The 25,894-nt window shown below is 42.6% G+C and overlaps 1 protein-coding gene across 1 annotated transcript; it reads left to right on the top strand.

The window, feature by feature from the left end:
- The first annotated feature begins 376 nt into the window (after positions 1 to 376).
- On the top strand, positions 377 to 24,277 carry prmt3 (protein arginine methyltransferase 3). Its single transcript, XM_085906809.1, has 16 exons — positions 377 to 500; positions 740 to 866; positions 1,023 to 1,105; positions 1,210 to 1,259; positions 1,351 to 1,456; positions 1,658 to 1,805; positions 2,235 to 2,376; positions 3,069 to 3,134; positions 4,819 to 4,940; positions 7,521 to 7,620; positions 12,087 to 12,165; positions 14,748 to 14,935; positions 15,990 to 16,076; positions 19,822 to 19,872; positions 20,079 to 20,166; positions 24,047 to 24,277. Exons 1-16 carry the CDS (start codon positions 479 to 481, stop codon positions 24,154 to 24,156), a joined length of 1,569 nt encoding a protein of 522 aa, XP_085762935.1. The 5' UTR covers positions 377 to 478; the 3' UTR covers positions 24,157 to 24,277.
- Positions 24,278 to 25,894: the final 1,617 nt, after the last annotated feature.

Genomic DNA, 25,894 nt, shown 5'->3' with positions numbered 1-25,894 from the left:
TTCATGCACGGTGTTCACGTTTATTTAAAAAGACTTGACGGGTTTCCATAGCAACCACACACGCACAATCTTGGCTTCAACCTTCTGCTCTCATTAGGACGACCCTGAATGGAAAGTCTACTCAAGCAAGTTATGATTTGGAAAAGTCCTTAGTAACATTGTTTATTTTTTTTATTTAATTCGTGAATAAAAAACAAAACTCGTAGTTTCTAAATAAGATATTTATATAAATAGTATATGATCTATTTGTTGATTCACAGTTTTAATTTAACATATTTTTTCTATGCTTCACAGTTCTTTTTTTGTAACTAAGAAAGATCCAAACAAACTCTTAAAAGTGGTAGGGACTTTTATTTTTCTTCTATATTAACCGCATACGAGTTTGGGCCAACAGCGACATCGTGTGGACTGTTTAGCGGAAGTGTCCCCCGCTTGTACGCAACGCACCAGGAAGTAAACTGCGAAACAAAGCGGGGTCATGGCAGAATGTGCAGAGACACGTGAGTCTTGGAAATGAGTAAAAAAAATATATTTATACACCAGATAGCAACAAATATACAGATTTACCCGGAAGCATGCATTTCAACCCGGGATAAAATGTATAGCCTCGTTAGATAATGCTGTTTGCACCACCATAGTTTGTTATCATCTACTCGCTAATGTTACAATACGGCAACAGTCAATGATGTGCAATATTGACATTTCTTAACCAAGTACATTTTTGTTATTTTAACATAAGATCCTTGTGCTGATGCTGAGGACATGCCGGAGCTATCGGACGCTGATAGTGACTCCGGTGATGACAAAGAGCAGTGGCAATGGATGGAGGAGGATAGTCAACAGGTTACCTGTTTGTTTTGTGACAGGTGAGCGCAGAAATGGACATAAGAAGTAGATAACGACAGCGTGCTATGGCTGATGGTTTGGTTTTGCTTAGAAGAAAGGCTTTTGGTGACGTCATGAAAGAACAGTGGACAGTTGTCATTTGCAGAAAATATTTTGGATTGTGTCATCTCCCCCAGATTACTCAATTCCGTGCCTGACACCCTGCAGCACTGCACAGTTGAGCACCAAGTGAACCTTATAGATGTCATCAAGAAGCACAGTAAGTACAATACACACAAATACTGCACCTAAACGGAAAACTAAATTATTTATACGCAAGTGCGGTATTTCTTGTTTCACCCAAAAACTTTTTTTCCTCCCTAGATTTAGATGACTACAGTTACATAAAGTTGATCAATTTTATCCGCTCAACAGTGAGTATTAATGTCTCTAAAGGTGTTCTTTGAATACTGTTTATGATAGTGTTGAATTATGTAATGACTTTTGTTTTTGTTTTTTTTGCAGAAATGTGATCCATCATATCTCATGGGGCTGCCAGATGATCTCTTACCGTGGGAAAGTGATGACTTCCTCAAGCCAGTTATACAAGATGACCTCTTATTGCAAACTGGTACTTATTATAGTTCTCTCTTCATTTTATTTTTTCAAATAGTTACTGTTCAGTACGCATCAAGATCTTACAGATGTCCAGTACAGTCTAAATATAAACATTTGAAGCCCCCATTTTTTACGGGCACCGATCATGAAGTAAAATGATTTTTTGAAACAACGTGGTGTACATTCAGTTTGAAATATCTTTTGTACTCCGTAGACCCCGAGGACCTGTGTGGTGGTCACCAGGGTACGGTCTCGTCGGCATGCGGGTCGATGGAGGCGAAGACTAATCCGGCACTACAGCTGAGGATAGGTTCTGCTGAGGAGGCTGTTAAGCAAACCTTTGAAGATGTACAAAATTTAATGTTAGTCATCTTTCCGTTTTGTTTGCATCACCTTTCTTGTAGCCTTTCCAATCATACAACTTTGCGCATGTGACTAACATTTGCAATACAACACATCGGCCGGCAGGGAGCCACCATTTCCGATACCTAATGATCCAAAGCTACCATGTGGAAGAAGTTTTAAAGGAAGGGAAAATTCCACTGCAGCACAGAGGTTAAAGTAAGGGGTGGGGGGGGGGGGGGTCTGGAAGAGGGCGCTGTAAGGGAAAATTACAGAAAGACTGAGGATAGGGAGGGAGAAGATGGCAGAAGGAAAAGTGAGCTTCAAAGATAAATGCCTCTCATCTGCTCCATTTACCGCTATGTCCCGCATGCTGTAAAGGTTGAGTGTGCTTTCTGCTCACTGCGTCCTAAAAAGTGAAATATTAAATTCAAATTTATCTCACATAGGCTGCTGGTCCAGAGTTTGGTGGCGGACACTGACATCAAATGGCCGGCTAACCCGCGCGCCTTTGCCGAGCTTCGCAAAGATGAGGACGAAGCCTACTTCAGCTCCTACGGTCATTATGGCATTCATGAGGAGATGCTCAAGGTGTGCGTTTACAAGCAAAACATCAAGGAGACACTTTTTTCCCCGCAGCGCAACACGCTCTGCAGTGGCTGACTCGCATCATTCACATATAGTTGGGATGTTTTTACGCAAAGTCAGCAGTCAGCTGTCATGTAAGACACCAACATTGGCGCTATGTTGAAAATTTAAATTTGTACGGTGCTTAAGCACTCAGGCGTCAAAGTGTCGACAGCTCAGATGCTCGTTTCTCACCGCAGTACTTGCGTATATCCCGTCGGCCAACCTGATTGGACCGTAGCGCTTTTACGTTTTCTCTCCGATGCACGTCAAGATGATGCAAATGGCTTCTGACGCACGAAAGGTGGTGAGAGAGACAGGAAAGTAAGGAAAACAAGGTGTGATTCTTTTTCTTACTTTCCACAACTTTTAAATTGCCCCAACTGAGTTTTATAGATATTTACCAATTTGTATTAAATAGCAGAGGTTAGTTTCAGATGAAGGGTTTTAGTAAAGTGCGCAATCTAGGAGAGACATTTGTCGTTTTAAGAGCAAATTGAACAACACTACTAATCTCCGGAATGGCGACAAGCTGTTTAACGCTGTAGCTCCCGATCACATTATTACGCAATTCGCAGTCTTCATCTTTGAACATGTAAAACGTATGAACAGAACTTCCGACGACTCGTCTTATTTGTCCCATGTTGTTTTTGCAGGACAAAGTGCGCACGGAAAGTTACCGTGACTTCATCTACAGCAACCCCGACGTGTTCAAAGACAAGGTGAGGTCCATAAAGACAACACATCCTGAGTAGCTTTGCACAATATTAGCAGAAAACGTTCGATACCCGCAGCAACGTTAATAACGGGCACATTTAACGACCGCCATCAAGGTGCCCGTGAGTTTTAAACGTGTAGATTAGCTCGCCAGGCCTTAAACGCAAACACGGTACATTTTTCAGGTAAAGCATTAATACCACGATAGCGTCTGATTGAATCCTCCGGCTGACTTTATTAGTGCGCTGGCTGTCGACTGCCGAGCGCTGATAACAAACGCCGGCGTCGCCTAACAAAACGCATAAGCCCTTTTCCTCACAACAACGAGCGTCACCGAGGAGGCGCCGGTCCATATCATGGCCATCCATTATATAGGGGCTTGCTCTGGGAGAAGCGTGAGGGGCAGCTCACGTCGATGACGAATGTCTATTATTCGCGTTTGGCACCGAGGAGGAGGGAGATTGAAAACGAGAGGATATTTTTTTTTTTTTCAGCTCAGTGGCAATGCGGCCGCCGAGCACAGAGGTGTCGTTGATGTGGTGTCGCTGCGGCGCCGACGGGCCCATAAGGTCGGCGGGATACCTGCCGGCGGGCCCAGCTGCTTGAAATAGAGACACGGAGAGGAAACGTTACGTACAGATGAGCGCGTGCTCGCTTCAGCTGGGCCTTTAACGCCCGTGGTGGCACACGTGGACAAATTAGCAGAAGTACCGAAATAGAAGAAGCCAACAGTAGTGGAAAGGTTGCTTTAAGGCAAGGGTGTCAAAGTCATTTTTGTCGTGGGGCCTCATCGTCGTCATAGTTTCCTTCGGAAGGTTATTATGATTGTCAATGTCTTCTTTATACAGTATAGAGCTACCAAACAAACAGATGAATAACTAGTTTTAAAATCAGAGATTCATAAAAACCGCTCCAATATTTTAAAAAGACGAATGCTAATAAAAACTGCAAGCAATATGAAGATCATTTGTAATATTAGTAACGACACAAAGTCGGTGCAAAATTTGTCTTCGCAGACCACATAAAATGATGTGGCGGGCCGTATCTGGCCCCCGGGCCTTGATTTTGACACCTATGCTTTAAGGGATCCCGATTGCAATCGTTTGGTCAGTAAAGGAGGTGACCAGCTTTCTGTGTGATCTCGCGCGAAATGAAAAAATCACACGGAACCACAGTTCCACTTTCGGTTTTATTTATTTTTTTTGTCTTTGTGGGATTTTTTTTCATCCAAATACAACCCCAAAATATCTATGAAAAATTGAATATGCTGGTCACATTGATGCAACTTAAAAAAAAAAACATTAGCCGTGGTCAGGTCAGCCAAATTGATCTCATGCTCGTACCCCGTTAGACTCAGTAGTCCCAGTTGTGAGAGTGACCCTCCAAAATCTTTGCTTGTCATCTCATGAACTTCCCGTGTCGTGTGTAAATCTTACAACGGCTCCATCTGTTGAAAATCAACCAACACGTGCGGTGGCGATTCACCCGACGCGAGCTTGAAGGATGGATGGGCCGGCGTCGATTCTCTGCCCGTGTTGCATCCTTCTTCCCGCCGAGCCTTATCTGACTGTTTGCCGGCCGAGTCTTGATAATACAGGATGCTTTTTATTCATTATTCTCCTTGGCTTTTGCAATGATGACGGTAGATGCTCGCCGTCAGTTTCTTTTTTTTTTTTTTTTTCTTAACAGATTGTTTTAGATGTCGGCTGCGGGACTTGCATATTATCGATGTTTGCCGCTCGGGCTGGAGCCAAGCAGGTCATTGCGGTTGACCAATCGAAAATTATCTACCATGCCATGGATATAGTAAGGTAAGAAAATTGAGTTGAGACTTTTATATTGCTTTGCAAAAGTATTCACACCCCTTCAAGTTTTTCCACATTATGTGAATTTACAATCATAAACCTCTATGTATTTTTTGTAATATTTGGATATTCTCAAAATGTTAAGCAAATACAAATCTGAAATCTTTCGAGAGTGTCTCAGTCATGTAAAGTTGTTTCTTTCCTACTAAGCATCATTAGTTTGGCCCTATTTTATTCATCGATTGACTTTACACTGATTCTTCCTCGCTTGCGTCCTCAGTTGGAGGCTGAGATTGCCTCACGTCTTTTTTGAATGTGCCCCGATTGCGCATACTTAAGTTATTTGCATGTGTCCATCGTACGCTTGGGTTCCTCCAATCCATTTAGCTCCACCGGAGACGGACGGCCCCCGTCCTTCTTCACGGCTCTGCCTCTTATGACATTTTTTACTTAAAAGCCTTTACGAGTGCCATTATCGCAGTTATGTAAGGCTTCCCTATAAGCAGAACAACGGGGTTTGCTGAAGGAAAGGGACATTTTAATTTTACAGCCCACTGGCTCGCTGTGGGAGCAGGAGTTGGCACGCAGGGTGCATCTCAGGTTTGCCAGCGGTGAGCGCCCGAGCTCCGCCCTCAAAAAGGAACGCGCATGGCGACAAAGTTCCGCTTTGGTTGTGTCTTTATCGCTCGTTTTTCTGCGGGAGCCTCTCACTCCGCTGCTAATATCAGGATTGTAATTAAAGTGGCTTCTGTCGGTTGCACAGGAGCATTCATCTCCTGTCTCCTCTCTCTAGCTGAAGTTTAAATGAAAGGCTGGATTCCTTCCTTCACACTCACATCCTTAATGGATAATGTCGAGATAGTTTTTGGAATGGCTGCAATTGATGGATTGGCCAATAAAATGCCCTGGATTGTGGATGTTTGAAATTTATTAGGTATAAAAGGATTCTCATTTAACCAGGAAAAGTGCAAATTAATGAAATGTTAATGAGGTTGTTTTAAGAATACACCTGGTTTACCTGACTGCAGTTTCTCAGTCTGAACACTAGGGGCGCTGTTTAAAAGGAGCAGGATAAGAGATGGACGTCAGAAACAATAATTAAAACAAAGAAAATTGCCTCGTGTGGTCTACGCAAGTCGACCATGTTGGCTCCGTATGCAAAATTGTTAATAAAATGAATCAAAAAAGAAAAACAAAACTCCTTGTTGAGAATATTACAATGCCAACCAGGTGTCCCAACCAATCAGGGATCGCTTGTAGCGGCGGATCGCTCAGCTAGTGCTTCAGTGAAGAATGAAGCTAGCTTCGAGAACCAGTGGGGGGATTGTGGGAAACATTAATCATCCACGCTTGGAACGCACCTCTGCTCCCCGCGACTTGGGCAGCCCATCGCGTCGGTCGACCGGGCCGAGGTGTTAGCGTTACGAACGATTAGTGGAGGAAAATAAACTCCTGCGTCCTCTCAGTGGCAGCAAGGGAATGGATTACAGGATATTCCAGTTTTTATACCATACGATTTATGCAGATTGGTTTATGAAGTCATCAGTAGGATCATTGTGTATGCATGTCTTTCAAATTTAAAAAAAAATAAAAAGAAATTAGGGGAGAGTTGAAAATGTTACATTCAATGTTGAAAACATCTGAATCTAAATTATTTCATTCCGTTTTTCCACACTCAGCCCGGCACATATGCATTTCCGTACAAAGCGGACACCGACTCTGGCATTGTCCTCTAAATTACCCCAATAATGAGTTTACAGTGTTTCCTTGTTATGAAGACTGGATCTTTGGGTGGGTGGGGGTCGGGGGTCCTGAATCTGGAAGGATGTGATAGCGGCCCGAGCAGAGCGGCAGAGAGGGGGAAGACGGTTCTAGATAAGCATCGCTGCTACAGAAATGCACCCGGGGCAGCTTTGAGTAATTGTTCTGTCCTCTGTAACATTACGTGTCACCATAATGGAATATTCACCCAGATTGATACCCGCAATGGCCAGACTGAAGGGAAGGATCATTCAAACGGTACAGGTGATCATACAGTTGCTGCCTCATCCTCTGGCTCTTCGGTTACACTTTTCCAGTTTACATCCATAATACACTGTCGAAAACTTTAATAGATCTGGACTTGTTCATTTTCTTGTGTTTTTCTATTAGGCTGCTTTGGTCTACACGACTTAATTTGTTTAGATTAAATTCATGAATTAAACCTAAAATCTACACCCAAACACTCATTTATAGGTTTAGATCAAATTAATTAATCAAACCTAAAATCTACATCCAAACACTCATTTATAGATTTTTTTTTTTCACCATGAACTTTCTCGGAAATTAAAACAAAGAATGCTGCCAAACTTAGGCTGCCTCTATGTAGCTCCCTATGTAGCTTCCATCCCGTTGCACTCAAACACAGGGCAGAAAGTCTTTTCCCTCTGAGGGAGAAGCAAAAACGCGGCTGAGCGAGCAGCCCTGTAATGAAATGTGTCAGCATTTGAGATTCGGCTTGAAACCGACAAGAGCCCTCTCCAGTTGAAGAATGGAGCTGTTTGCCGAGTTTGTCGCAAGTTTTGTTCAATATTTTCCTTACTGCAGGGCCAACAAGCTTGAGGACAAGATCACTTTGGTGAAAGGCCGCGTAGAAGACGTCAGCCTCCCCGTGGAGAAAGTGGACATCATCATCTCGGAATGGATGGTCAGTACACAATGTTGCAAAGCTTATAAAATATAGCTCATATGAAAAGCTAAAAACTATGAAACAAAACTGTGACTTATAGTCCGAAAAATACGGTAAGTGCATCTCATAGTCTGCAAAAACCTTGCTTTATTTTATCACCTTCTTGTTAGCATCTCTTCTTCATTTTTTTTTTTAAAACATGGGATTAAACTTCACCCATAATGTCCTGTGAATGGCTAACCAGCAAGAGCAGTCTTATTTTGACTTGATGGCCATTTATCAGCCAGATTCTGTATGGCGATACAGGCGAGACGGCCAAAGTTGAACGCACAGCTGAAGTCATCCCTAATTCATGAGCCTCCTGTATCTGCCCCCCCCCCCCCCATCCATTGTGAAAGCCCAGGGTCACGAACAGGGGTCGTCAGCTAGAGCCTTCCTATCCCTTCACCGGGGAAATTGAAATTCGGCAAGTGACATGATCGCGGAACGGTGAAGGATAGGGCGCATAATATCTAATGACACCGACTCACAGAGCGCTAATATATCGAAGAATCTTCTCGTCACTTCTCATCAAGGCTGCAGTGGCAGACAATTCAGACACAACAAGATTTAAAAGGTTACCTTCTTAGTCAGCTTTTACCAAATGCAGAAAAAAATCACAATCGACAAGGATTATTTGTAAAGTTCTCAATCGTACTTTGGACACCAAATTAATTGATTGCGTTCGTGCTTGAGGAATAATGTCGTGTTCACGCAACATTCAAAGCCGTCAGATAACTGCGCTGTTGTGAAGCATATGTTTTGTCAATACGTTCTATTATGAAGCAAAAAGAATCATACAGTTCATTTCCAGGTGCCGTTAATGTGCACCGGGGACAGTTTTTAACGGGACTAATGGACAGCGGTGCTTGATCAATGTGCTGTGTCCATAAAGATGGTGATGGAGGAGGAGGAGGCACATGAAGGTCTGTCTGTCTTGCTAGTGTTTGAAAGACTGTTTTGAGCAGCACCAGTGTCATTTCATAACTCACACCATTGATCGCTCCTCTCTCTTGGCACGCTGAAAAACAAAAGCGAGAATCAGATAAGAGTCCAGAGGGCTGCTGGCCATCGTGAGCTCCACAAAGACTAAATAAAGATTCAGAGCGAGATCAATCACTGGTGATAGGCGCCAGCTCGCTTCCTAGTGTTGGTTTAGTCTTACAAAATGGCGCAGAGCTAAATTCATTTTTGTTAGTGCAGCTTAGCATGCTGAATGATATTCATATACGAGAGGCTTGCACAGCAAACAATATGATGCACTATTGTAAACAGTAAGGGGCTTAGAGTTGATCCCTGATGCACTCCTTTGTCATAGCTACCTTAGCACAGACTCGTGTAGTACCACAATTACTCTGGACGTAGACTTTAAAGAGCTACAAAGATGCAATGTAACTCCTCCAGAAGTTCTCTGTAGCTTCTTGATAAAATATCGCAGTCCGACGAAAAAAAATCTTAAATGAACAACATGTCACAATTCATCAAGTCAGATGAGCGTGCGTTTGTCACCAGGTAAATTAATAGCTGGCCCCGCCCTTAGCCTCATTATCGACATCGAGAGCCTGCCTCAGAAGAGAACGGGAGTCATCAATCATCCTCTCCTTTTGTCTGTCTCACTGTCGATCATTCACGTCACTGACACGCATTTGATAGGTTCGCAGGTGTGTCGATGTAAAATGTTGATTTATCGGCTGCGTCTTCTAAGACTTTGGATGGTTTATTGTCGCCTGTGTACAAGGTGGATCCAAAGTTCCAAGACTTATCAAGATATAAAACAAAGCCAAACTACAGGTTTTGTCCTTCAATCACGGCCAGACGATCAACGATGGTGTTTGCTTCGTTTAGAAGAGGCGAGAGTTTTGGTATGACATTGCAGTGGCTCCAGACTTTAAGTGATGTCATCTTACAGTCGGAGCGGAAATGAAATTGCTCTTACACTATCTATCTTGTGTGTTTCTCATTTGCTTTGATTAAAAGGCAAATTAGGTTTCTATTGGAATCTGCTCAATGTTCAATCCCCAAGAGATTACGCAGATAATCTATCACAGTATGATATGTTTATGCTAATTTGGTGTCATCAGACCACAGAGTCCTACAAGACGAGCCTCGCTGCTGCCCTCTGTAGTCAGCCAGGCGTGCAGCCCCCCCCCCCCCCCATCCCCCTTACACACTTCCAGACACACGGATCCGTGCACACGGGCCTTCTCCTTTATTTTACTGTGGGCCTCGCGGGACGATGATGATCTGCGGTAATTGAGGCAGATGTGTTGTGAATGCCGAAGAGTGGAGTGAAAACTGCTGATGCAGATTGTCTGTTGTAATACATCCTGATAGCTACAAGCAAGAGTATCCAAAGGTCACAACAACAAAAAATGAAGGAAGCCTTTCTCCGTGATTTTTCCCTCAAATTACATCATGGCATTTTTTTTTAAGACTAGTTAACTTTCACTACATTGTATTTTAATGGCTGTGGCTGCAGTCTTTGGAAGTTTATTTTATTAAAGTGCGACAGAAAACATCGCCAGGTACTACTAAAATATTAAATCTTGATTACATTTTTAAAATATTTAATTATATATTATTTATATGTATTATTATATATATATATAGAAATATTTAATTGTTATTTAAATACATTTTACTTTGTATTAATATTAATTTAATCCCATCCAACCTATATTCAAATTAATACAAAATTCATCTTCCTTTCTGCTGTGTATAAGAAAGAAGCATAGACTGTGTAGCTACGCCATGCCGTGTTTTACAAAGTTGAGATTCATTCTGTTTCTCTGCCCTCGAGTTGAATCGGTCGTTTTTGCTGCCTCGGGACAGGTCACTGACCTGCCTTGGTTGCAAACAGGAATTTGCTGCGTTTTGAAAGAATACTGTGGAAAACAAACTGGAACCTTTTGTGTCAAGGTGAGTTTGTGGGGTGGGGGGAAGGGAGGTACAATGCGTACAAACATAACACAGCTGTAAAAGGCTGTTTGCTATTTTTATTTTTGTGTTGGTGCAAACTTAGATGTGCTGGAGCACTGCGTGAGGCCACAGGGAGATGTGTTTTATATGCTAATGTTGCTAATGTGTATAAGCTGTTTCAGCCCGTTCTCATTAAGCTTTTCATTAGTCTCTCGTGGAAATGCAAAGTGGCTATGCTGCAGCATGTGACGGCTGCAACCTCGGCTTTGTCAACTCGGCTCTCGCCTCACACCGCGTTGTGTATTAGCGACACAAAGCTACATCCGCGACTTGTGCGTAAGCATCGCTTCAGCCCCATCCTCGTATAATATCATATGCAAGCCATACATAAAGTACAAAGCACCCCTTTAATGAAGTGGCTGGAACAGTAGCTAATTAATATTTCAATTTCTAAAATTGCTGGGTGTGGATCAATGTGAAGGTAGCAGGAGGGGGGGGGGCAGTAATCCAGGACCATCATTGACCATAAAGGTGCGACTCTTCTCCCAGACCCCCCCCCTTCTCTCTCTCTCTCTCTCTCTCTCTCTCTCTCTCTCTCTCTCTCTCTCTCTCTCTCTCTCTCTCTCTCTCTCTCTCTCTCTCGCATATCCCTTTTCCTTCAAGTGAAGCAGTGTCCCGTGAAATTGGCACTAAATTATGAGACCGCTGTACGCCGGGTGAGGCTTTTAAAAACGGCACAGCGTTAAGGTCATTGCGTGGACCATAGTCAGCAACAACGAGTGTATCGGACTTTGCATCGGGACCCATGCGGCATCCACAAACAAGGCGTGTAGCTTGCTTCGGGTTTATCTGCATCGTCACCGTCGTGGTTATCAGCGCTGAGCCTTGGTGCTGATGGTGCTGATTATGGGGTCAATGTTATAAATCATGGTTGCTGCTTCTCTTGTTTGTTCCTCACTTTCGCTCACCCCTTAATTGAAATAATAGGACTAGCACTAATCTCATTTGATTATTACAGCCTACTTAATGCTAATCTTCTGCTCCTTGTCAAGACTTTTTGTCATAGCCTAAAAAAAAGCTTTGTCATCAAGCACTCACATACTTCCATCCAGGTCACGTTTGCCCTCATGGCCCTCACCTCACCTTGTTCGTTTGTGACCTCATAAAAGAGGAACAGGCCAATGCATGTAATTTGCAGTATTATTGATGGTCCCCTAACACTAAATCCGGAAGAAAAATTATAAATGGTAGCAACTAAGGTGCCACAGCAATTTTTAACAGGCTTATCCACCAAAAATACTGGAAAAAAATGATTTATATCCTCTAAAAAATGTCTATAAATCAATCTATATTTTTTTAAATTAAAATATTTGTTTATTTTTATTTATTAATTTCATATATATATATATATATATATATATATATATATATATATATATATATATATATATATATATATATATATATATATATATATATATATAGCACACACATTAATTTGATTTCTGCCATTTTGTCTTTTGCAGGGTTACTTTTTGCTATTCGAGTCCATGTTGGACTCCGTCTTGGTGGCCAGAGACCTCTATTTGGGTGATGGTGGTTCAGGTAGTCCTTACATTTTCTCCCTCAATGCCCATCGCACTAGATAGACACATAAGTAAAGAAGGTTGCAGTAAAAGTATTTCCCGGTTGGATGCCAGTGAGCTCTAATTTTAATATGTCCATGTTAAAAAAAAGTGACACGTAGTCATTAACCTACCTCCGAAAATGTTCAAAATTTCTACACAGCTGAAGTTGCTGTATTACTGATTCCAGATTTTTATTTCTTTCTGTATGAACGTGCACTCGAGCATGACTTGTACACAATAATGAGGCAGCCCACAAATCAGGGCGAGACTAATCGGAGTTGCACCAAACAGCTGAAGGGGAACGATTCCGTCCACTGGGAATGCGTTGTAACTGCTGTCATTATGTCCAATCGTGGCCATTCGCTGAATGTCTCATTTGGAAGGAAAAGAAACATGCTCACAGTCTTTTGTTTATCCGCCATCATTCCATTGCAACATTAAGGGCTTTACAGTAACAAGAAACTTACATAAGGAAAATCTGCAATCCAAATGTGGTTTTGTTTCACAGCATTGTTTGATGTGCAAATAAAAAAGACAAAGCTTGACCAAAAAAAAAAAAGTTGCTAAATCTAGACACCAGACATATTCTTCATATTCACAATCTCACAAGTTAACTCTGCCAAAGATAATCAGTCTGATAAAGGACTACAGAAACCTGCCAATATACCTCTGAAATAATGATTTAATGAAATTCTAAATGATTATTTGATCATCAACAATAAGGATTGAATGATTCAATCAATCGTCGATTAATCGTTACATCTTTGAGCTAAATCTGAATGCAGAAAAATCCGTACATGAACAAAAAAAAAATCCTAAAGTGACACTCCAATCTTGAACTTTTTGAATGGCCTGTCATTCGACAGTGGTACCCAAAACAATATGGCCTCACTAAAAAGCTGACATTTGGTCCTTCATTTATGATTATTATTGTTTGTGTTTTTCTAGTTGCATAGCACAGTGTCTTAGGAAAAAGGAATCGTTCTTGCCCCCCCCCCCCCCATCCACTCTTTCACAACCGACCAATGAGGGGGGCTCAAGAGAGCAAGTGTAGTGTGTGTGTGTGTGTGTGTGTGTGTGTGTGGGGGGGGGGGGGGGTCATGACAAACGGGCTGAGAGCAGCGAGTCGAGAAGGACGCAGATGTCAAAGCCATGAATCTGGGGACACCAGTGTGCCCCTTTCGCTTGGTCGTTTTCCCCCCTTTTTACAGTAACGCCTCCTTCGCCTTTTCTCTCTCCGTTGCTTTTACAGTGCATATCGCAAGCAAGCCTGTCTCGATTTTTTGCCAAATCAGCAAATCAGCCCACTCCCCACCCGGTCTTCACGATCGCTCCGTTGCTTCGGTAATCAAGAGTAAAAAGAAAAGCTGCTCCTGTGCTCATTAGGTGCGCTGACACTCAACGCGGTCACGCGCCGCCGTCGGCTAATAACGAGAGACCGTCAGATGCCCGTCGCTATTGGTGCTCACAATTTATGGGCCGATGTATTGAAGGTTATGTGGGGCTGAACGGCAACCCATATGTCGGGCAAAATAAATTGAACTTGCCCACCGGATGGGTAATATTTTTCAAATTGGAGGTTTGATCTTTTTGTTGATAGAAGCCTCCAGCCATGGTTGTCCGCACTGCTCACCCCATCCCTAAATTATTCGCCCTCCTTTTTTTTTTTTTTTCTAAACCCTCTGTCGGGCGCTACACGTGAAGGCTTATTTGTATTGTCCTTACTCATCAATGGGCTACAAAGGTTGGTGCCTTCAAAACAAAATCTATTTCCCATGTGCCTGAGCACACGCTCTCGTTTGTTTTTAATTTTCTTTTCTTGCTGTTGTGATTTGCACTTCAAATCTGCATTTCTCATATGAGTCTTTCATGTTTTTTGCCTTTTATTTTTTTTTTTTCCTTTAAGTTTGGCCTTAGGACTGTCTTGGTTAATGGCGAGTCGCAGTAGGGATGCCATCATCTTAGCCCTAACATTATCATCACCCAGCAGTGTAACCGAAAACACATCAAAAGACGTTTCATACAAAGTGACGCTCTTTAATGCAGTTTGGACTTTGTAAGTAGGACAAAAACCAGGCCAAAGCGTGTTTTGTCGTTGCTGTTGCTTCAGGAAATTGATGGAAGCCATCACGCCCACGCGACTTGAAGGCGTTCTCTAATTAGTTGTGTTGAACGCAGACCATCAAAATTGATGACAGCAAGCTCGCCTTCTCTTCCAGCGTCATTCTGCTGGACTAGAAGCTGGACAACCTTTCCCTTTTGGTCTTCATGAATGTTATTATTTATGTATATTATTATTGTTAAGATTTAATCTAATTAATAAAAATAATAAAATTAATCATGATAAAAAAACAGATTTAGTTTAATTGATTGATTTTTTAATAAATATTCCATTAAATAAATGTAAAATTATTACTTATTGTTGAGGTGACTAACCTCTGAAAAATATTAATATTAGTATATATTATATTTGTGAATATTCGTGAATAATGTAATTGCTAATGACTCAGCCTCTATCTTTTCTTTCTTGCCTGCCAACTGTTCCTGCGGTCTCCTCAGTCTACCCGAACGTTTGCAACATCAGCCTGGCAGCAGTGGGAGATCACCAGAAGCACCAAGAGTGCATTGCATTCTGGGACGATGTGTACGGCTTCAACATGTCGTGCATGAAGAAGTTTGTCGTGTCCGAGGCCGTGGTGCAAGTGGTGAACGCAGACACGCTCATCTCGGAACCTGCAGTCGTACAGGTAAATTGTCCAAATGGATTGGATATGTCTTTATTTCGAACAAAATTGAAACTTAAAAGGAGAAAAAAAAAAAAAAATTCAAAAAATAATTCGAGCATAAAAGGAGAAAAAAATAAAATACAATAAATAACACATTTAAGCTACAAAAAAAAAACTTTGATGGGCGCATGAGACTCATTCCAGCTGAAAATAAAGATGGGAACAACTTTGTTAGACGTTCCATATCCAACAGATGTAATGACGACCTCACAAATGAAACACATATAAAAAAAAAAGTTCCAATTGCTCTTAAGGAAACTTTACTACTTAACTGTGAGCATGCTGGGAATAAAACACTTGACTAAACTACGACTTGAGCGCTGAAATAAAAAAAAAAAAGTCAAATCGGCTCCACATCGAACGGCGCTTACTTTCTCAGTGTGGCGTCACACTCTCGTCCCCGAATGCCGTGACACGTTTCATCTCCGCTTGGCCCGTTTGCTAAGTAGCATGTCCTCCGCCCATGTGTGGATGTGATGAATGGGAGCAGATCTTGACGTAATGGAATTTGAATCCTCTAATCGATAGTTTCTCCCCTCCAGTGACAAATAGACAGCCCCTCTCCCCAAATTACAGCCATTGATACAATCCAATAACATTCTATTAAGGCTGACTGCAACTCCGTAAAATTGAGAGCCCGCTCTTGGAGCTACATATTCTGCAAACCTGATGACTTTTCTTTTTTTCGGTGACAACAACTAGGACAAATTGAGCAAGGTTAAATTTGAATCTATTTTCAGCTGCATTGAACCAGCTCTGTACTACTTTTTACTTCTATTAAGCTTCTTTTTGTGTTCCAATATTTTTGATGGCCATTGATGTTTTGATTTTATGATGAATGTAACGCTACCATTAAAAATCTTTCTTAGCTATGTTGAGCAATCAGTGGCCTAAAGATTTGAGCAAAATGTTTGTCAAGGTAGCCAATATTATTTGGATTTAAAAAAAGGGGGGGGGGAATATACAAACGTGGTCATTTCATATTCTCATTTCTTTTTTCTTTTTCACTCAACAGACAATCGACTGCAATAAAGTACATCTCTCGGAGCTGGAGTTCACGTGCGACTTTTGTTTGAAGATGACCAAAAGCACAGATTGCACGGTAATGCAAACACACTCAAAATTAAACCTTGGATTTTCTTTATTTTTCTTTCTTCTTTTCATAATTTTCCCGTCGATCTTACCGACACGTTTTCTTTCTTTTTTTTGCCCAAGAAGTCTTCAAGTTCTCAACTCTCTCAATAAAAGACAGAAATAGACTTGCGAAAAGAAAACTTTTGAAGCTGAAAGAAAAGCCGAGGTGTAGGTCAAGCGGCAACACATGAATTAAGTCGTGTTCTCCTCAGTGGGTGCTAGCTAAAAACACAAAAGCGTATCAAATGCTTTATGAGCCCATTTTCCCTGCCAGCACATCCCTCAGCTGAACTTCCTCCAATGACTACGCCACATTTCACCATGCCGCCAGGAGCCTGCAGCACAAGCGCCTCACTTTAATGTCTTGCGACGCTCCGCATTGTGTTGCAAGACATTTGAGTTTCGGCGCACCGCTACGTAACCTGCCGTCATTTGCTTTAATGGGTAATCAATACGTGATTATTATTTGGCCTCTGCGCATCGTTGATATGTTTGCGGATCACGTTTGTCTGTGTGTACACACACACACACAAGCGTGTGTGTATATTCTCAGAAGGAATGGCCAGTCTAAATGGTTCCTTTCTCCTCTCCTTCAGCATCAACGCTGCTTGCGTCAGGATTTACAGATGATTATTGACCCGCGCAAGGGCTGCTCCGTCGTCGTAAAGATACCGATCTGGAGTCAGTATTGTCCGCAGCTCTTCGGTGGTAGTTAAGGTTAGGATGTGTGAAGGGTAAACTGCTCCTGGACCAGCGCTGGGGGAATCGGTGAGGGAGAGCCGCCGTGCCTCTCGCCCGCCCGCCCTATGATGGAGCGGCTGCTTTTGTTCTCCTGTCGACAGTCCATTCATCAGCTCAGCCTGCCTAACCTTGCATTAAATGAACAGCACAACCCCTGCGTCTGTGCCGCTCACACGCAAGATAAATCCTCTCATTCTGTCTTTTTTTTTCTTTTTTTTCCCCCCCCCCCCAGCCACCCTTTCTTTATCCCTCTTTACATTTACATGCTGGTGTTTATTGTTTTCTGTTGAAGTAGCCTGAAGCCACACATAAGGTATCGCACATATCCTGTCGAAATGCGTTCATTCTACTGCACATTTTAAAATTGGTTGGCCTTTCACCTCTGTGCAGGAGTTGGAACTGTCAAAATTCGGTGATGCATTTCGGTATGTTGCACTGCCGAATCCTTTAGATCAGGAGTGTCAAACTAATTTTTGTCACTGGCCGCATTGTAGTCGTAGTTTCCCTCCGAGGGCCATTATGACTATCAATACAGTTTAGGCTACAAAACAAACTCGTTTTGAACTCAGAGACGAGCCAAAACTGTTCAAATAGTTTCAAAAGATGAATGGTCATGTAAAACCGAAGATAATTTGTATTTTAGTCATGACAAAATCGAAAATTTTGTCTTCACGGGCCACATAAAATGATGTGGCGGGCCGTATCTGGGCCCCCAGGCCTTGAGTTTGACACCTATGCTCTAGATGTTCAGTGTGTGTTGGACATCATATGTGAGGAGCTCCTCTTGGAGGTAGTCGGCAAACGAGGACGGTTTGGCCTGCATCTTAGTAGAACAACAGCAATCTGGAAGAGGCTGAGGAGATTCACGGGAGGGAATTCACACCAATGCACTTGTGAGGTGCTCATGCTTGAAGCCTCCACGCCTGGGTAAACCCTATCAAAAGTGCATTAGACCTCTCCTCTCACCCCCCCCCCCCCCCCTTCAGTCCCCGTCAGCAATCCTCCGTTTCCCCCTCCTCTTTATACCCCATCCCTCACCCCCCCCCACCGTTGTATAATAGTATCTGGCCGGGCCACTCGGCTAACTGACACATAGCCAGGCGAAAGGAGGGGGGGCAATGATGAATTGCTCCCTGTTGGCGTTATCCTTGATGATAATTATTAATTTTCCCTCCACTCTTCCTGGAGACTTGGCTGGAGCGCCACAGTGTAGGAGAGTTTCCTCCATGGGCCATCAGGAAGCCCACTGTCATCACTTATCACGGACACATTTGGGGCCTGGGGCGAAATGCTGATGAAAATTAAATGCACTCATTCCGCCTTTTCCTGTTTTTGCTGTGCCGTTGTGTTTGTGACAATCGTGACTACTTGCTTGCCTTCAACTTGGGGAAATGAGCATCTTTTGATATAATACTGCTGGGAAAGGAGCAGAAATTGGCTACTTAAAAAAAAAAAAAAAGAAAAAAAATCCAAGATGGTACTTTTGGTTTCACAGCATTGAGTTTGTATATAAATGGCTAGGTCGCGATATAACTCTCTGGCGTTCCAAAGCCTGGTTTCCGAGAGATGGTGGGCTTCGGTATCTTGGTCATCCATTAGGTTAACTTTTCCGTCCCATGTAATCCAGTTTTAGAAGCCACCAACCAACAGAAGCAATGACTTTATTTGACTGATTTTTGTTTTATTTATTTATTTATTTATTTATTTATTTATTTATTTATTTGACTTGATTGATACTTTATTTATTTATGTATTTATTTACAAGACTGAAGTCTCTTCTGGGCAGTGTCGAAATACATAACACAAACTTGACTTTCCATCTTGTCCCAGGTATCCCACAGGGTTCAATCCTGGGTCCCATTCTGTTCTGCAACTCCCGAATTAGACCCTTCATGGGCATCCACTTTTTGTGTGACGACAAGGCTCTAAGATGAAGTCCCAGTCTTTCGCTTCACTTTAGTAGAAAAGTTATTTCACACAAGTGACAATCAATCTCGGCCCGCCGAGTAATTACAGCAAATTTCCTAATTACCACAGCTCGAAGCGTCTCTGCTGCGTTCATTAAAATCCGTAATTGTATTGGGCTGACATGCTCTTCTTTTGTCCTACTTTGTCCTCTTCTGCTCCCACTCTGGCCAGAATCGAAACAAAAATGACACTTCCCCTCTTCCGTCATTGCACGCTGGCGAAAACTAGCTTTAAATTTCAATTTTAAAGAAATCTCACCTCTGTTTGCTGCATCGATTTAGTTCTTTGTCTCCGCAAGCCGGACGGCGAGTTGTCAGCTGTGTCAGGATTAAAAGCTATTAGTTCTGCATCATTGCCACTACAAGTGCGCTCCTGAGATTGATAGAGTACCTCTGTTCCTCCAGTGGGGGGGAGAAAATCATCCTGGGGGTTGTTTTGGGGAACCAAAAGCAGCCTGGCCATAGACTGCCTCCCCCTCCCCGTAATGTGTTGTCCACATACGTATGGTACAAATTTGCATGTCTGTGCGAGGCTTTCGATTCACATTCTTAAACCGCAAGTTTGTCAAAAGTCCACCATCGTGTAGAACAATTTAGATGACGGTATTTGGATTCCAAGTCCTGCTGATATTTCTTCCATTCAATCCATCCATTGCTGCAATATAGTCAATATTGCAACATTGGCTAATTTCATGTTCCCAGGTGAATTTTTTTTTTTTTTTAATCGTCAGCAATATTTCCAGCATGAAGTTGTTGGCCACGCTATAATGTGTTTCTTTTGTGCGATGACAAGTCTCTCTGATGAGGTTAGAGGGAGCACATGGAACATGTTGTTGACTCAGCCCAAATGAGAGAACCAAGTTCATATTGAGAGGAAGGAGATTTAAAAAAAAAAAAAAAATGTCAACAGAGCTTCACAATATTTATTCGAAATAAAATGATTTGTCCTTTGCAGTCAAGCCGCTCAGCACACATTTGAACTCACCTTCTCGTTTTTCATCGCAGGCAATCGTGGGCTACTTTGACGTTTTCTTTGACAAAGGCTGCCCCAACAAGGTAAGCTGCGCTGACATCCGGAAAAGCTATTTAACGCAAAGTCAATTACGTTCACGCTTTAGCTTATTTCTCCTCCTCGAGGCGTTTTGTCGCCAATCGACGCGCAACCTGCTCCGGTGCTGATCTAAGCACTTATCCCGCGGTTGCAAAACAAATCTCAGTTGAATTCAATTTTAAATGTAACAATCCCATACTGTTTGGCCCAGGTGATGTTCTCCACGGGTCCTCAGGTGACAACGACCCACTGGAAACAAACCGTCTTCCAACTGAAGAAACCCTTCGCAGTCCAAGCGGGTGAGTACAAGCCGTTTTGTTGTCAAGTTGCGTCGGACCACGTTTGTGTTTGTTTTACTGTATTTGGGGCCTTTTAACGGCGCTCGTCAGCAGGATGTCAGGTAATCCGTCTCTTCTGGTGATGTCCTCAGACCGCTTGACACTCGTTATCCGTCACGGCGAGAGACAGCAAGGGGATCCAAACAAATCACATTCAGCTGTCAGAGACAGCATGTGAGACTCATCCGATAAGCGCTCGAGCGCCTTGATTCATGGCGCATCGGCAGAGAGGAGCTTTGTTACTGACCAGTAAAAAAAAAAATAGTGCATGCAGATATTATGTACTCGCAGAAATGACTGCAAACAGTAAAATTGTTTTTTTTTTTTGGAAGTGGTAAATGATCAGGAGAGCTTTCCGATAACTGATCATTTGAATCGGGGGTGTTGGGGTAGGGAAACATCTAAAACGTTAACCCCGACATTGAACAAACACCAAAGATTAACATTGAAATGATTTTATTTCCACTTATTTTAGCTACTGTTAAACACACATTCCAGTTGCTTTTATTTTTTTGTGGCATTTGCCAGTAGTGATTTGAACCGCTATCTCAGGCCAGCATGATCGGCATCACGATCAAAACGATAAAGCCACTCCCAGTGCAATAGAAATTCACTCCAATTCCAATCGTAAAGGCACAAAATGTCGCTCTATGGTGCTCACCTGCTTTCAAGCATGAGACACCGCTGGAGATGTTCCCTCGAATCCGCTGTTGTCCGCATATATGTCATTTTCTCCGCTTTACAAGCTCCAGTGCTGTGCGGCGTATCATAATGCAAATCACGGACGTGTCCGCTGACGTGGGGACGAACAGAGCGCGGGGGCAAACTGTCCACTTCCTGCCTGGCTATCTGATGCGGCCTACTGTAATAAATGACCCGTGGGGGTGAGCACATACGCTCGATGTCCGTCGGCCCTCGGCCACGCTCCGGCAGCGGGCGGCGCGATAAAAACTTCAAACCCTCTGTAGCAGTTCAAAGCGCTATCGGGGACTCTGCATTCTGGTTGGTCGGCAGCTGAACGTGAGCAAGGCGGATGAGCATCTGATTGCGCGGAGCAGAATTGATTCGATTTGCTCAAATGATGATCCATGAATGCGGTTGGGCTCGACAGCATCGGAATTGAAAAGTTTACAACCTGATAGCAATTTTCCAGCTGTACGATGTTTTCAACTATTTGTACCGTTACTTGCGTATCAGCTCGGCCCGAGTTCTGAGTGACCCACCGAGGCTCCCTGACTAAAATATGACTCTTTCTTCACACGGCGGTGTCGGAAATTGTATTTGCGGCCGCCGCAATCGTCAGCGGCAGCTTTACCGAGCTTGAGTAGTGATACGCCGGATGAATTCATTTTTCTTTTTACTGCTGCGCTGCCTGAGGGATCTGAAGTCTTGCCGCACTCCTTTACTGCTTTTTTTTTTTTTTTTTTTTGCTGCCGCTGCTACATCTCGTGGAAGGATTTGTCAAATTATTTTCGAAATATAAATGGCATCGGAGGTCTTACAGTTTCATTATGTGAAAAGCGTTCCATTTACAGCATAGTAATGTTTCATTAAATTTAGAAACTGAATGCTCAGCGTACTTTCACGACTAAGTAGTAGCGATTATTTTTGAGCTACTCGAACATTTTTCGGCAAGGACACATCTTTTTGTCGCAGGGATTTATTGTAAAACTTTGGAAGTAATGTTCGAGATAGTTTCGAATCAGGATTGTTTTGGTTCTCGTGGACTATTTGCACGAAATGCTGTGACGTCAAGACCGATTTTGCGGCCTTCTCTTTTCTGCTTTGGTAAACGCCCGCAGTCATCTCTAAAAAGTCTCAAGAAAAATAAAAAAAAAAGTAAAGTACAAACCTCTTAAAACTCTCAACTCTCTTGCAATTGTTCCAGCTCACAACCTCACTTCAGTGAAGTGGGAGTCCCCCATCAAAACGGACCTGAATGTTTTTACAAAACAGATTTTTTTTTTTGTTAAAGTATTTGGATTTAATCACGTTTGAATGTCCAGGCTCCATGCATATAGAAGGAAGCGAACGAGCCCAGTGGTAGGCGAGCAAGGGAGAGCGCGGCAGGTTATTGATGCTCTCTCGCCACCCAGACGCTCCTCAACCTCCTCCAGGGGCCGTAAAGCAGAAATTGAGTTTTTAACAGCATTCTCTTTTCACTTGATAGCGGCTATGCTATACTTTATAACGCGCACACACTTTGCCTCGTTTGCACTCAAATTCCAAAGAATTCTCACGCACTTCTACGCTAACCAAAGGAAGTCCCTGAAGTCACCTTGAAGTTGATGAACGCGTCTACCCACACTACATGGAGTGACCCTTCCTGTGTGTTTTGGCCTTCAGTTCCGATTGGCTGCGGCGCGGGCCAGGCGTAAACATCCCGCCGCTTTGTGCCGACTGTCTGGTGATTTATCACGACGGAGATCGAATGCGTTTTGATGCGTCGGTACCAGCGCAACAGTAATTAACTCCCGGGCTGTGTTTGTGAGGCGCCGGCGCCAGTGACAGCGCACGCACGAAAGTAGCGATGCGGAACAAAACATCCCTGCAAATCCTTTTGGGTGTCAGCGTAATAAATTAAACAGCAAATCATTTGTCACGCTCCGGTGTGTTTGTGTGCCTCAGCTATTGAAGAGGAGGGTCATTCTTTCACGCTTTTACCTACTTTGTGTTAAGCAGCTAAAAGAAAAGTTGTTTTGTCCACCATGTTTATGCTATTTAAGCGTGTTTACAGTCTCTTAAGAAACTTGAACAATATTTGTGTCCTTGTCAGGTTAGACGCTTATTCAGCTGATCTTTGACTAAACCAACGTCTTCCAAGGACCCCTTATTTGAACTGTGGCGGTCTTTTGTTCCGAGGGTTTGATATCAACGTGGACCACAAAATAGATGAGCTGGCGTTTTTTTCTGTATGTTTGTGTCAACAACTGCTTCTGAAAAATAGGACATGAGACGTAGCACTCGACCCAAGTCGTCTTCATTCCTCTTCCTGTCACATTTTAAAATTGTGCGTCTTTAGACTTGAATGGCGATGTCTGGCCCCCAATTCATGTTTCGCCAATGGAGTTGTATGTATGTCTTAATTTAAAAGAATATCCAAACGTTAGAAGCGGTTCCTGACGGGTATCCAGTTGATCTTTACGATTTTGCTTCGTGGTGCTGGTGGGCATTTTCAACCTGTCGTCCTTAAGGAAGATTATTCAATTATTCTCCAGGGCTCCCCTCTTTCGAATAAACTGAGACAAGACATAGCCAAACTAATTAATCATCTTCCCATTGTTCTTATGTTCCTCCCGTGATCCTCTCCTAGATACCGTACCTCCCAAATCCACCCTCAGTACTGCTAATCTTCCGCCGTCCTCCCTTTTTTTTTTTTTTTTTTTTTTTTTTGGTCAAGTCCCACAGCTGCTCAAACTCTCTGCAGTGCAGTGACAGACCCAGAGTGCGGCGCCAGCAGGCAGCCAGGATTTTCCCAACACGAGCGTATGTACGTGACAGAAATAATGGCGACGGCCGGAGAAATCTCCACGCTCAGCATTTTCTCATCACGTTCTCCACGTAACCTCCAGCGACTAAGAGTGTGTAGCGTAGCGAGTGGAGAGTCTGCGTCCGTGAACAAATATAGGCACAAGGCAGCGCTGCTTATTAACATATATTAAAGTACATTTGATTTACACGCATCGTTCCTATAAGCACCCACCGCTGCGGAAGTCTGAGCTCAGCACTGCTGCAGGGCTTCTAACGTTTCTTTTTATCAGCATTAGTTTATATTTTAGATTCAATTTCATTATTATATCCATTAGAAAATGTCCTGTAACATCTTGTCCATGCTTTGTAGGGGAGGAGCTTCAAGGAAAGATCACATTGCGCAAAAACATAAAGGACCCTCGCTCACTGTTGGTCATCTTTGAACTCCGAGACAAGAAGCTGATCTACAAAGTGCTGTAATGTTGTGCGTGGAAGTGACGTTATTAAAACAACATTGCTGTTGTGAGTATGGCAATTGAACATGTCATTAGATATTTTAGGATTGTTTCACTTATTTGTAATAAAGAACACCTTGACAAAATATTCTCCTTGTCAATGTGTTTGATGTTTAGTAACACAATGTTGAGGGATCAAGTTTGTGTTTTTAATCCAAGCATTTTCCTCGCTTTATTTTTTTTTCATGATTTGACACTATTGATCAGTTCCCACATGGATCCATGCCCTGCCCAAGGGGGTGGCCTTAGCCACATCTGGCCACCACATAGCTCCACCCCTGGCGCAAGGTATTCAAGCTGTACATTTCCCCTTCAAATGATGCAACACTACTCTGATAGATGATGTTTTCAAATGTGTTCATTCATTGAATGAAGAAAACTGTTCCAATTCAGAAAATATTACTTCATATATTTGGTCCTTTTTTTTTTTGAAGAGGAGAGCAAAGAGAATATAGTAAGTGAGGTTCCTTGTCAGCTGAGAGTGATGGTGATGATGAGCATGATGATGATGGTGATGAGAGTCTCGGGCCTCCGGGTGACCTCCACCACTGAATCACTAGTTTCCAGGCGTCTCGGATGGATGCGGCTGCTTATCACCCACGCGACAGTGGGAGTGAACCATTAATTATAGACGCATGTGTAATTAACCGCGGCACCAACCCAAACGTAGTCAAGCAGCACTTTCTCGTAAATCTCTAAAGATCGTTCAAAACGGACATTTTATAAATAATTCTAAATAAACATTTTGCAGCAATTTGAAAGTATTTAGGGCATTGAGACCGTTTTGTACGATGTGTAACGCGTGTGCGTGCGCGCGCGCGCTCGTGTGTTAAAGCCACAAATCAATTACAATTATTCCAGTTGACAATGTAATTAAAGTCAAGGCTAATACAGCGATTCCAGTCTCTTATCTGGAACGGAGTCAGATTTGGAAGGAGCGCGTTGCGCATTTTAAAGTCTTGCAGCGCCGACATCGAACGTGGGGGGGATAAATCCAAGTCTTAATTTGTGTAAACACATTTTTGATACATAGCGACAGGCTAGAAACTTTCTATTTCTTTTTGATAATGTGTTTCTATTTTTTTTTAATTTTGGGTTCATGTTGGTCCAACAATGCTGCTGTTGGTTTTTCCAACATCTATGAACAAACTGGCCGATGTCTGTCAAAGTGATTAAACACGTCAGCATATTCTTCGATTAAGAGTTTTATTTTTCGTTGTGACTATTTGCAAGATTTTTTTTTAAAGTGATGTACAACTATATGTTCTCTAACCGCATGTGAGTGATAACTATTTAAACGCACAACAGTATAAAAACTCAATTGCAGTGTGCAGAATGTATCATTGTAATTGAATATGTATTGATTTGTTATTTTACTTAAAATTGATGACGATTCGATCTGAAAATCCGTGCTGCATTTCCAGGTTGCGTAATCCCACTTGTTTATTTTCACTTTCATCTTTTAAAATAGGCCTTTATGATCTTGTGTAAATTGCCCAGTGATTAAAAATCACTCGTATCACAGTGCAGATTAAAGCGCGACAGTCTCGAAATATATCAACATTAGTCAAAACAAACGCCCCGTTTTTATTTTGCCCGTCATTAGGTGACAACAATACCGCTTCATGCGGTCGCTAGGCAACGCTGCACGGGAGTATTTTAGCTGAGTCGCTAAAATTTAACAAATAAGCACATGCTGCTCC

Source organism: Syngnathus leptorhynchus, chromosome 3 (genome assembly GCF_054491065.1).
Source record: "Syngnathus leptorhynchus isolate UIUO chromosome 3, UIUO_Slep, whole genome shotgun sequence".
NCBI classification, from domain to species: domain Eukaryota; kingdom Metazoa; phylum Chordata; class Actinopteri; order Syngnathiformes; family Syngnathidae; genus Syngnathus; species Syngnathus leptorhynchus.
Note: the sequence above shows the minus strand (reverse complement) of the source record. Positions and strands in the feature narration are given on the sequence as shown.

Excerpts from the sequence above, each read along its gene's own strand:
- prmt3 (XM_085906809.1), top strand. The coding sequence starts at position 479 with ATGGCAGAATGTGCAGAGACAC. Across the intron at positions 3,135-4,818 it reads CCGACGTGTTCAAAGACAAG|ATTGTTTTAGATGTCGGCTG; the intron begins GTGAGGTCCATA and ends TTTTCTTAACAG. Across the intron at positions 7,621-12,086 it reads TCATCATCTCGGAATGGATG|GGTTACTTTTTGCTATTCGA; the intron begins GTCAGTACACAA and ends TGTCTTTTGCAG.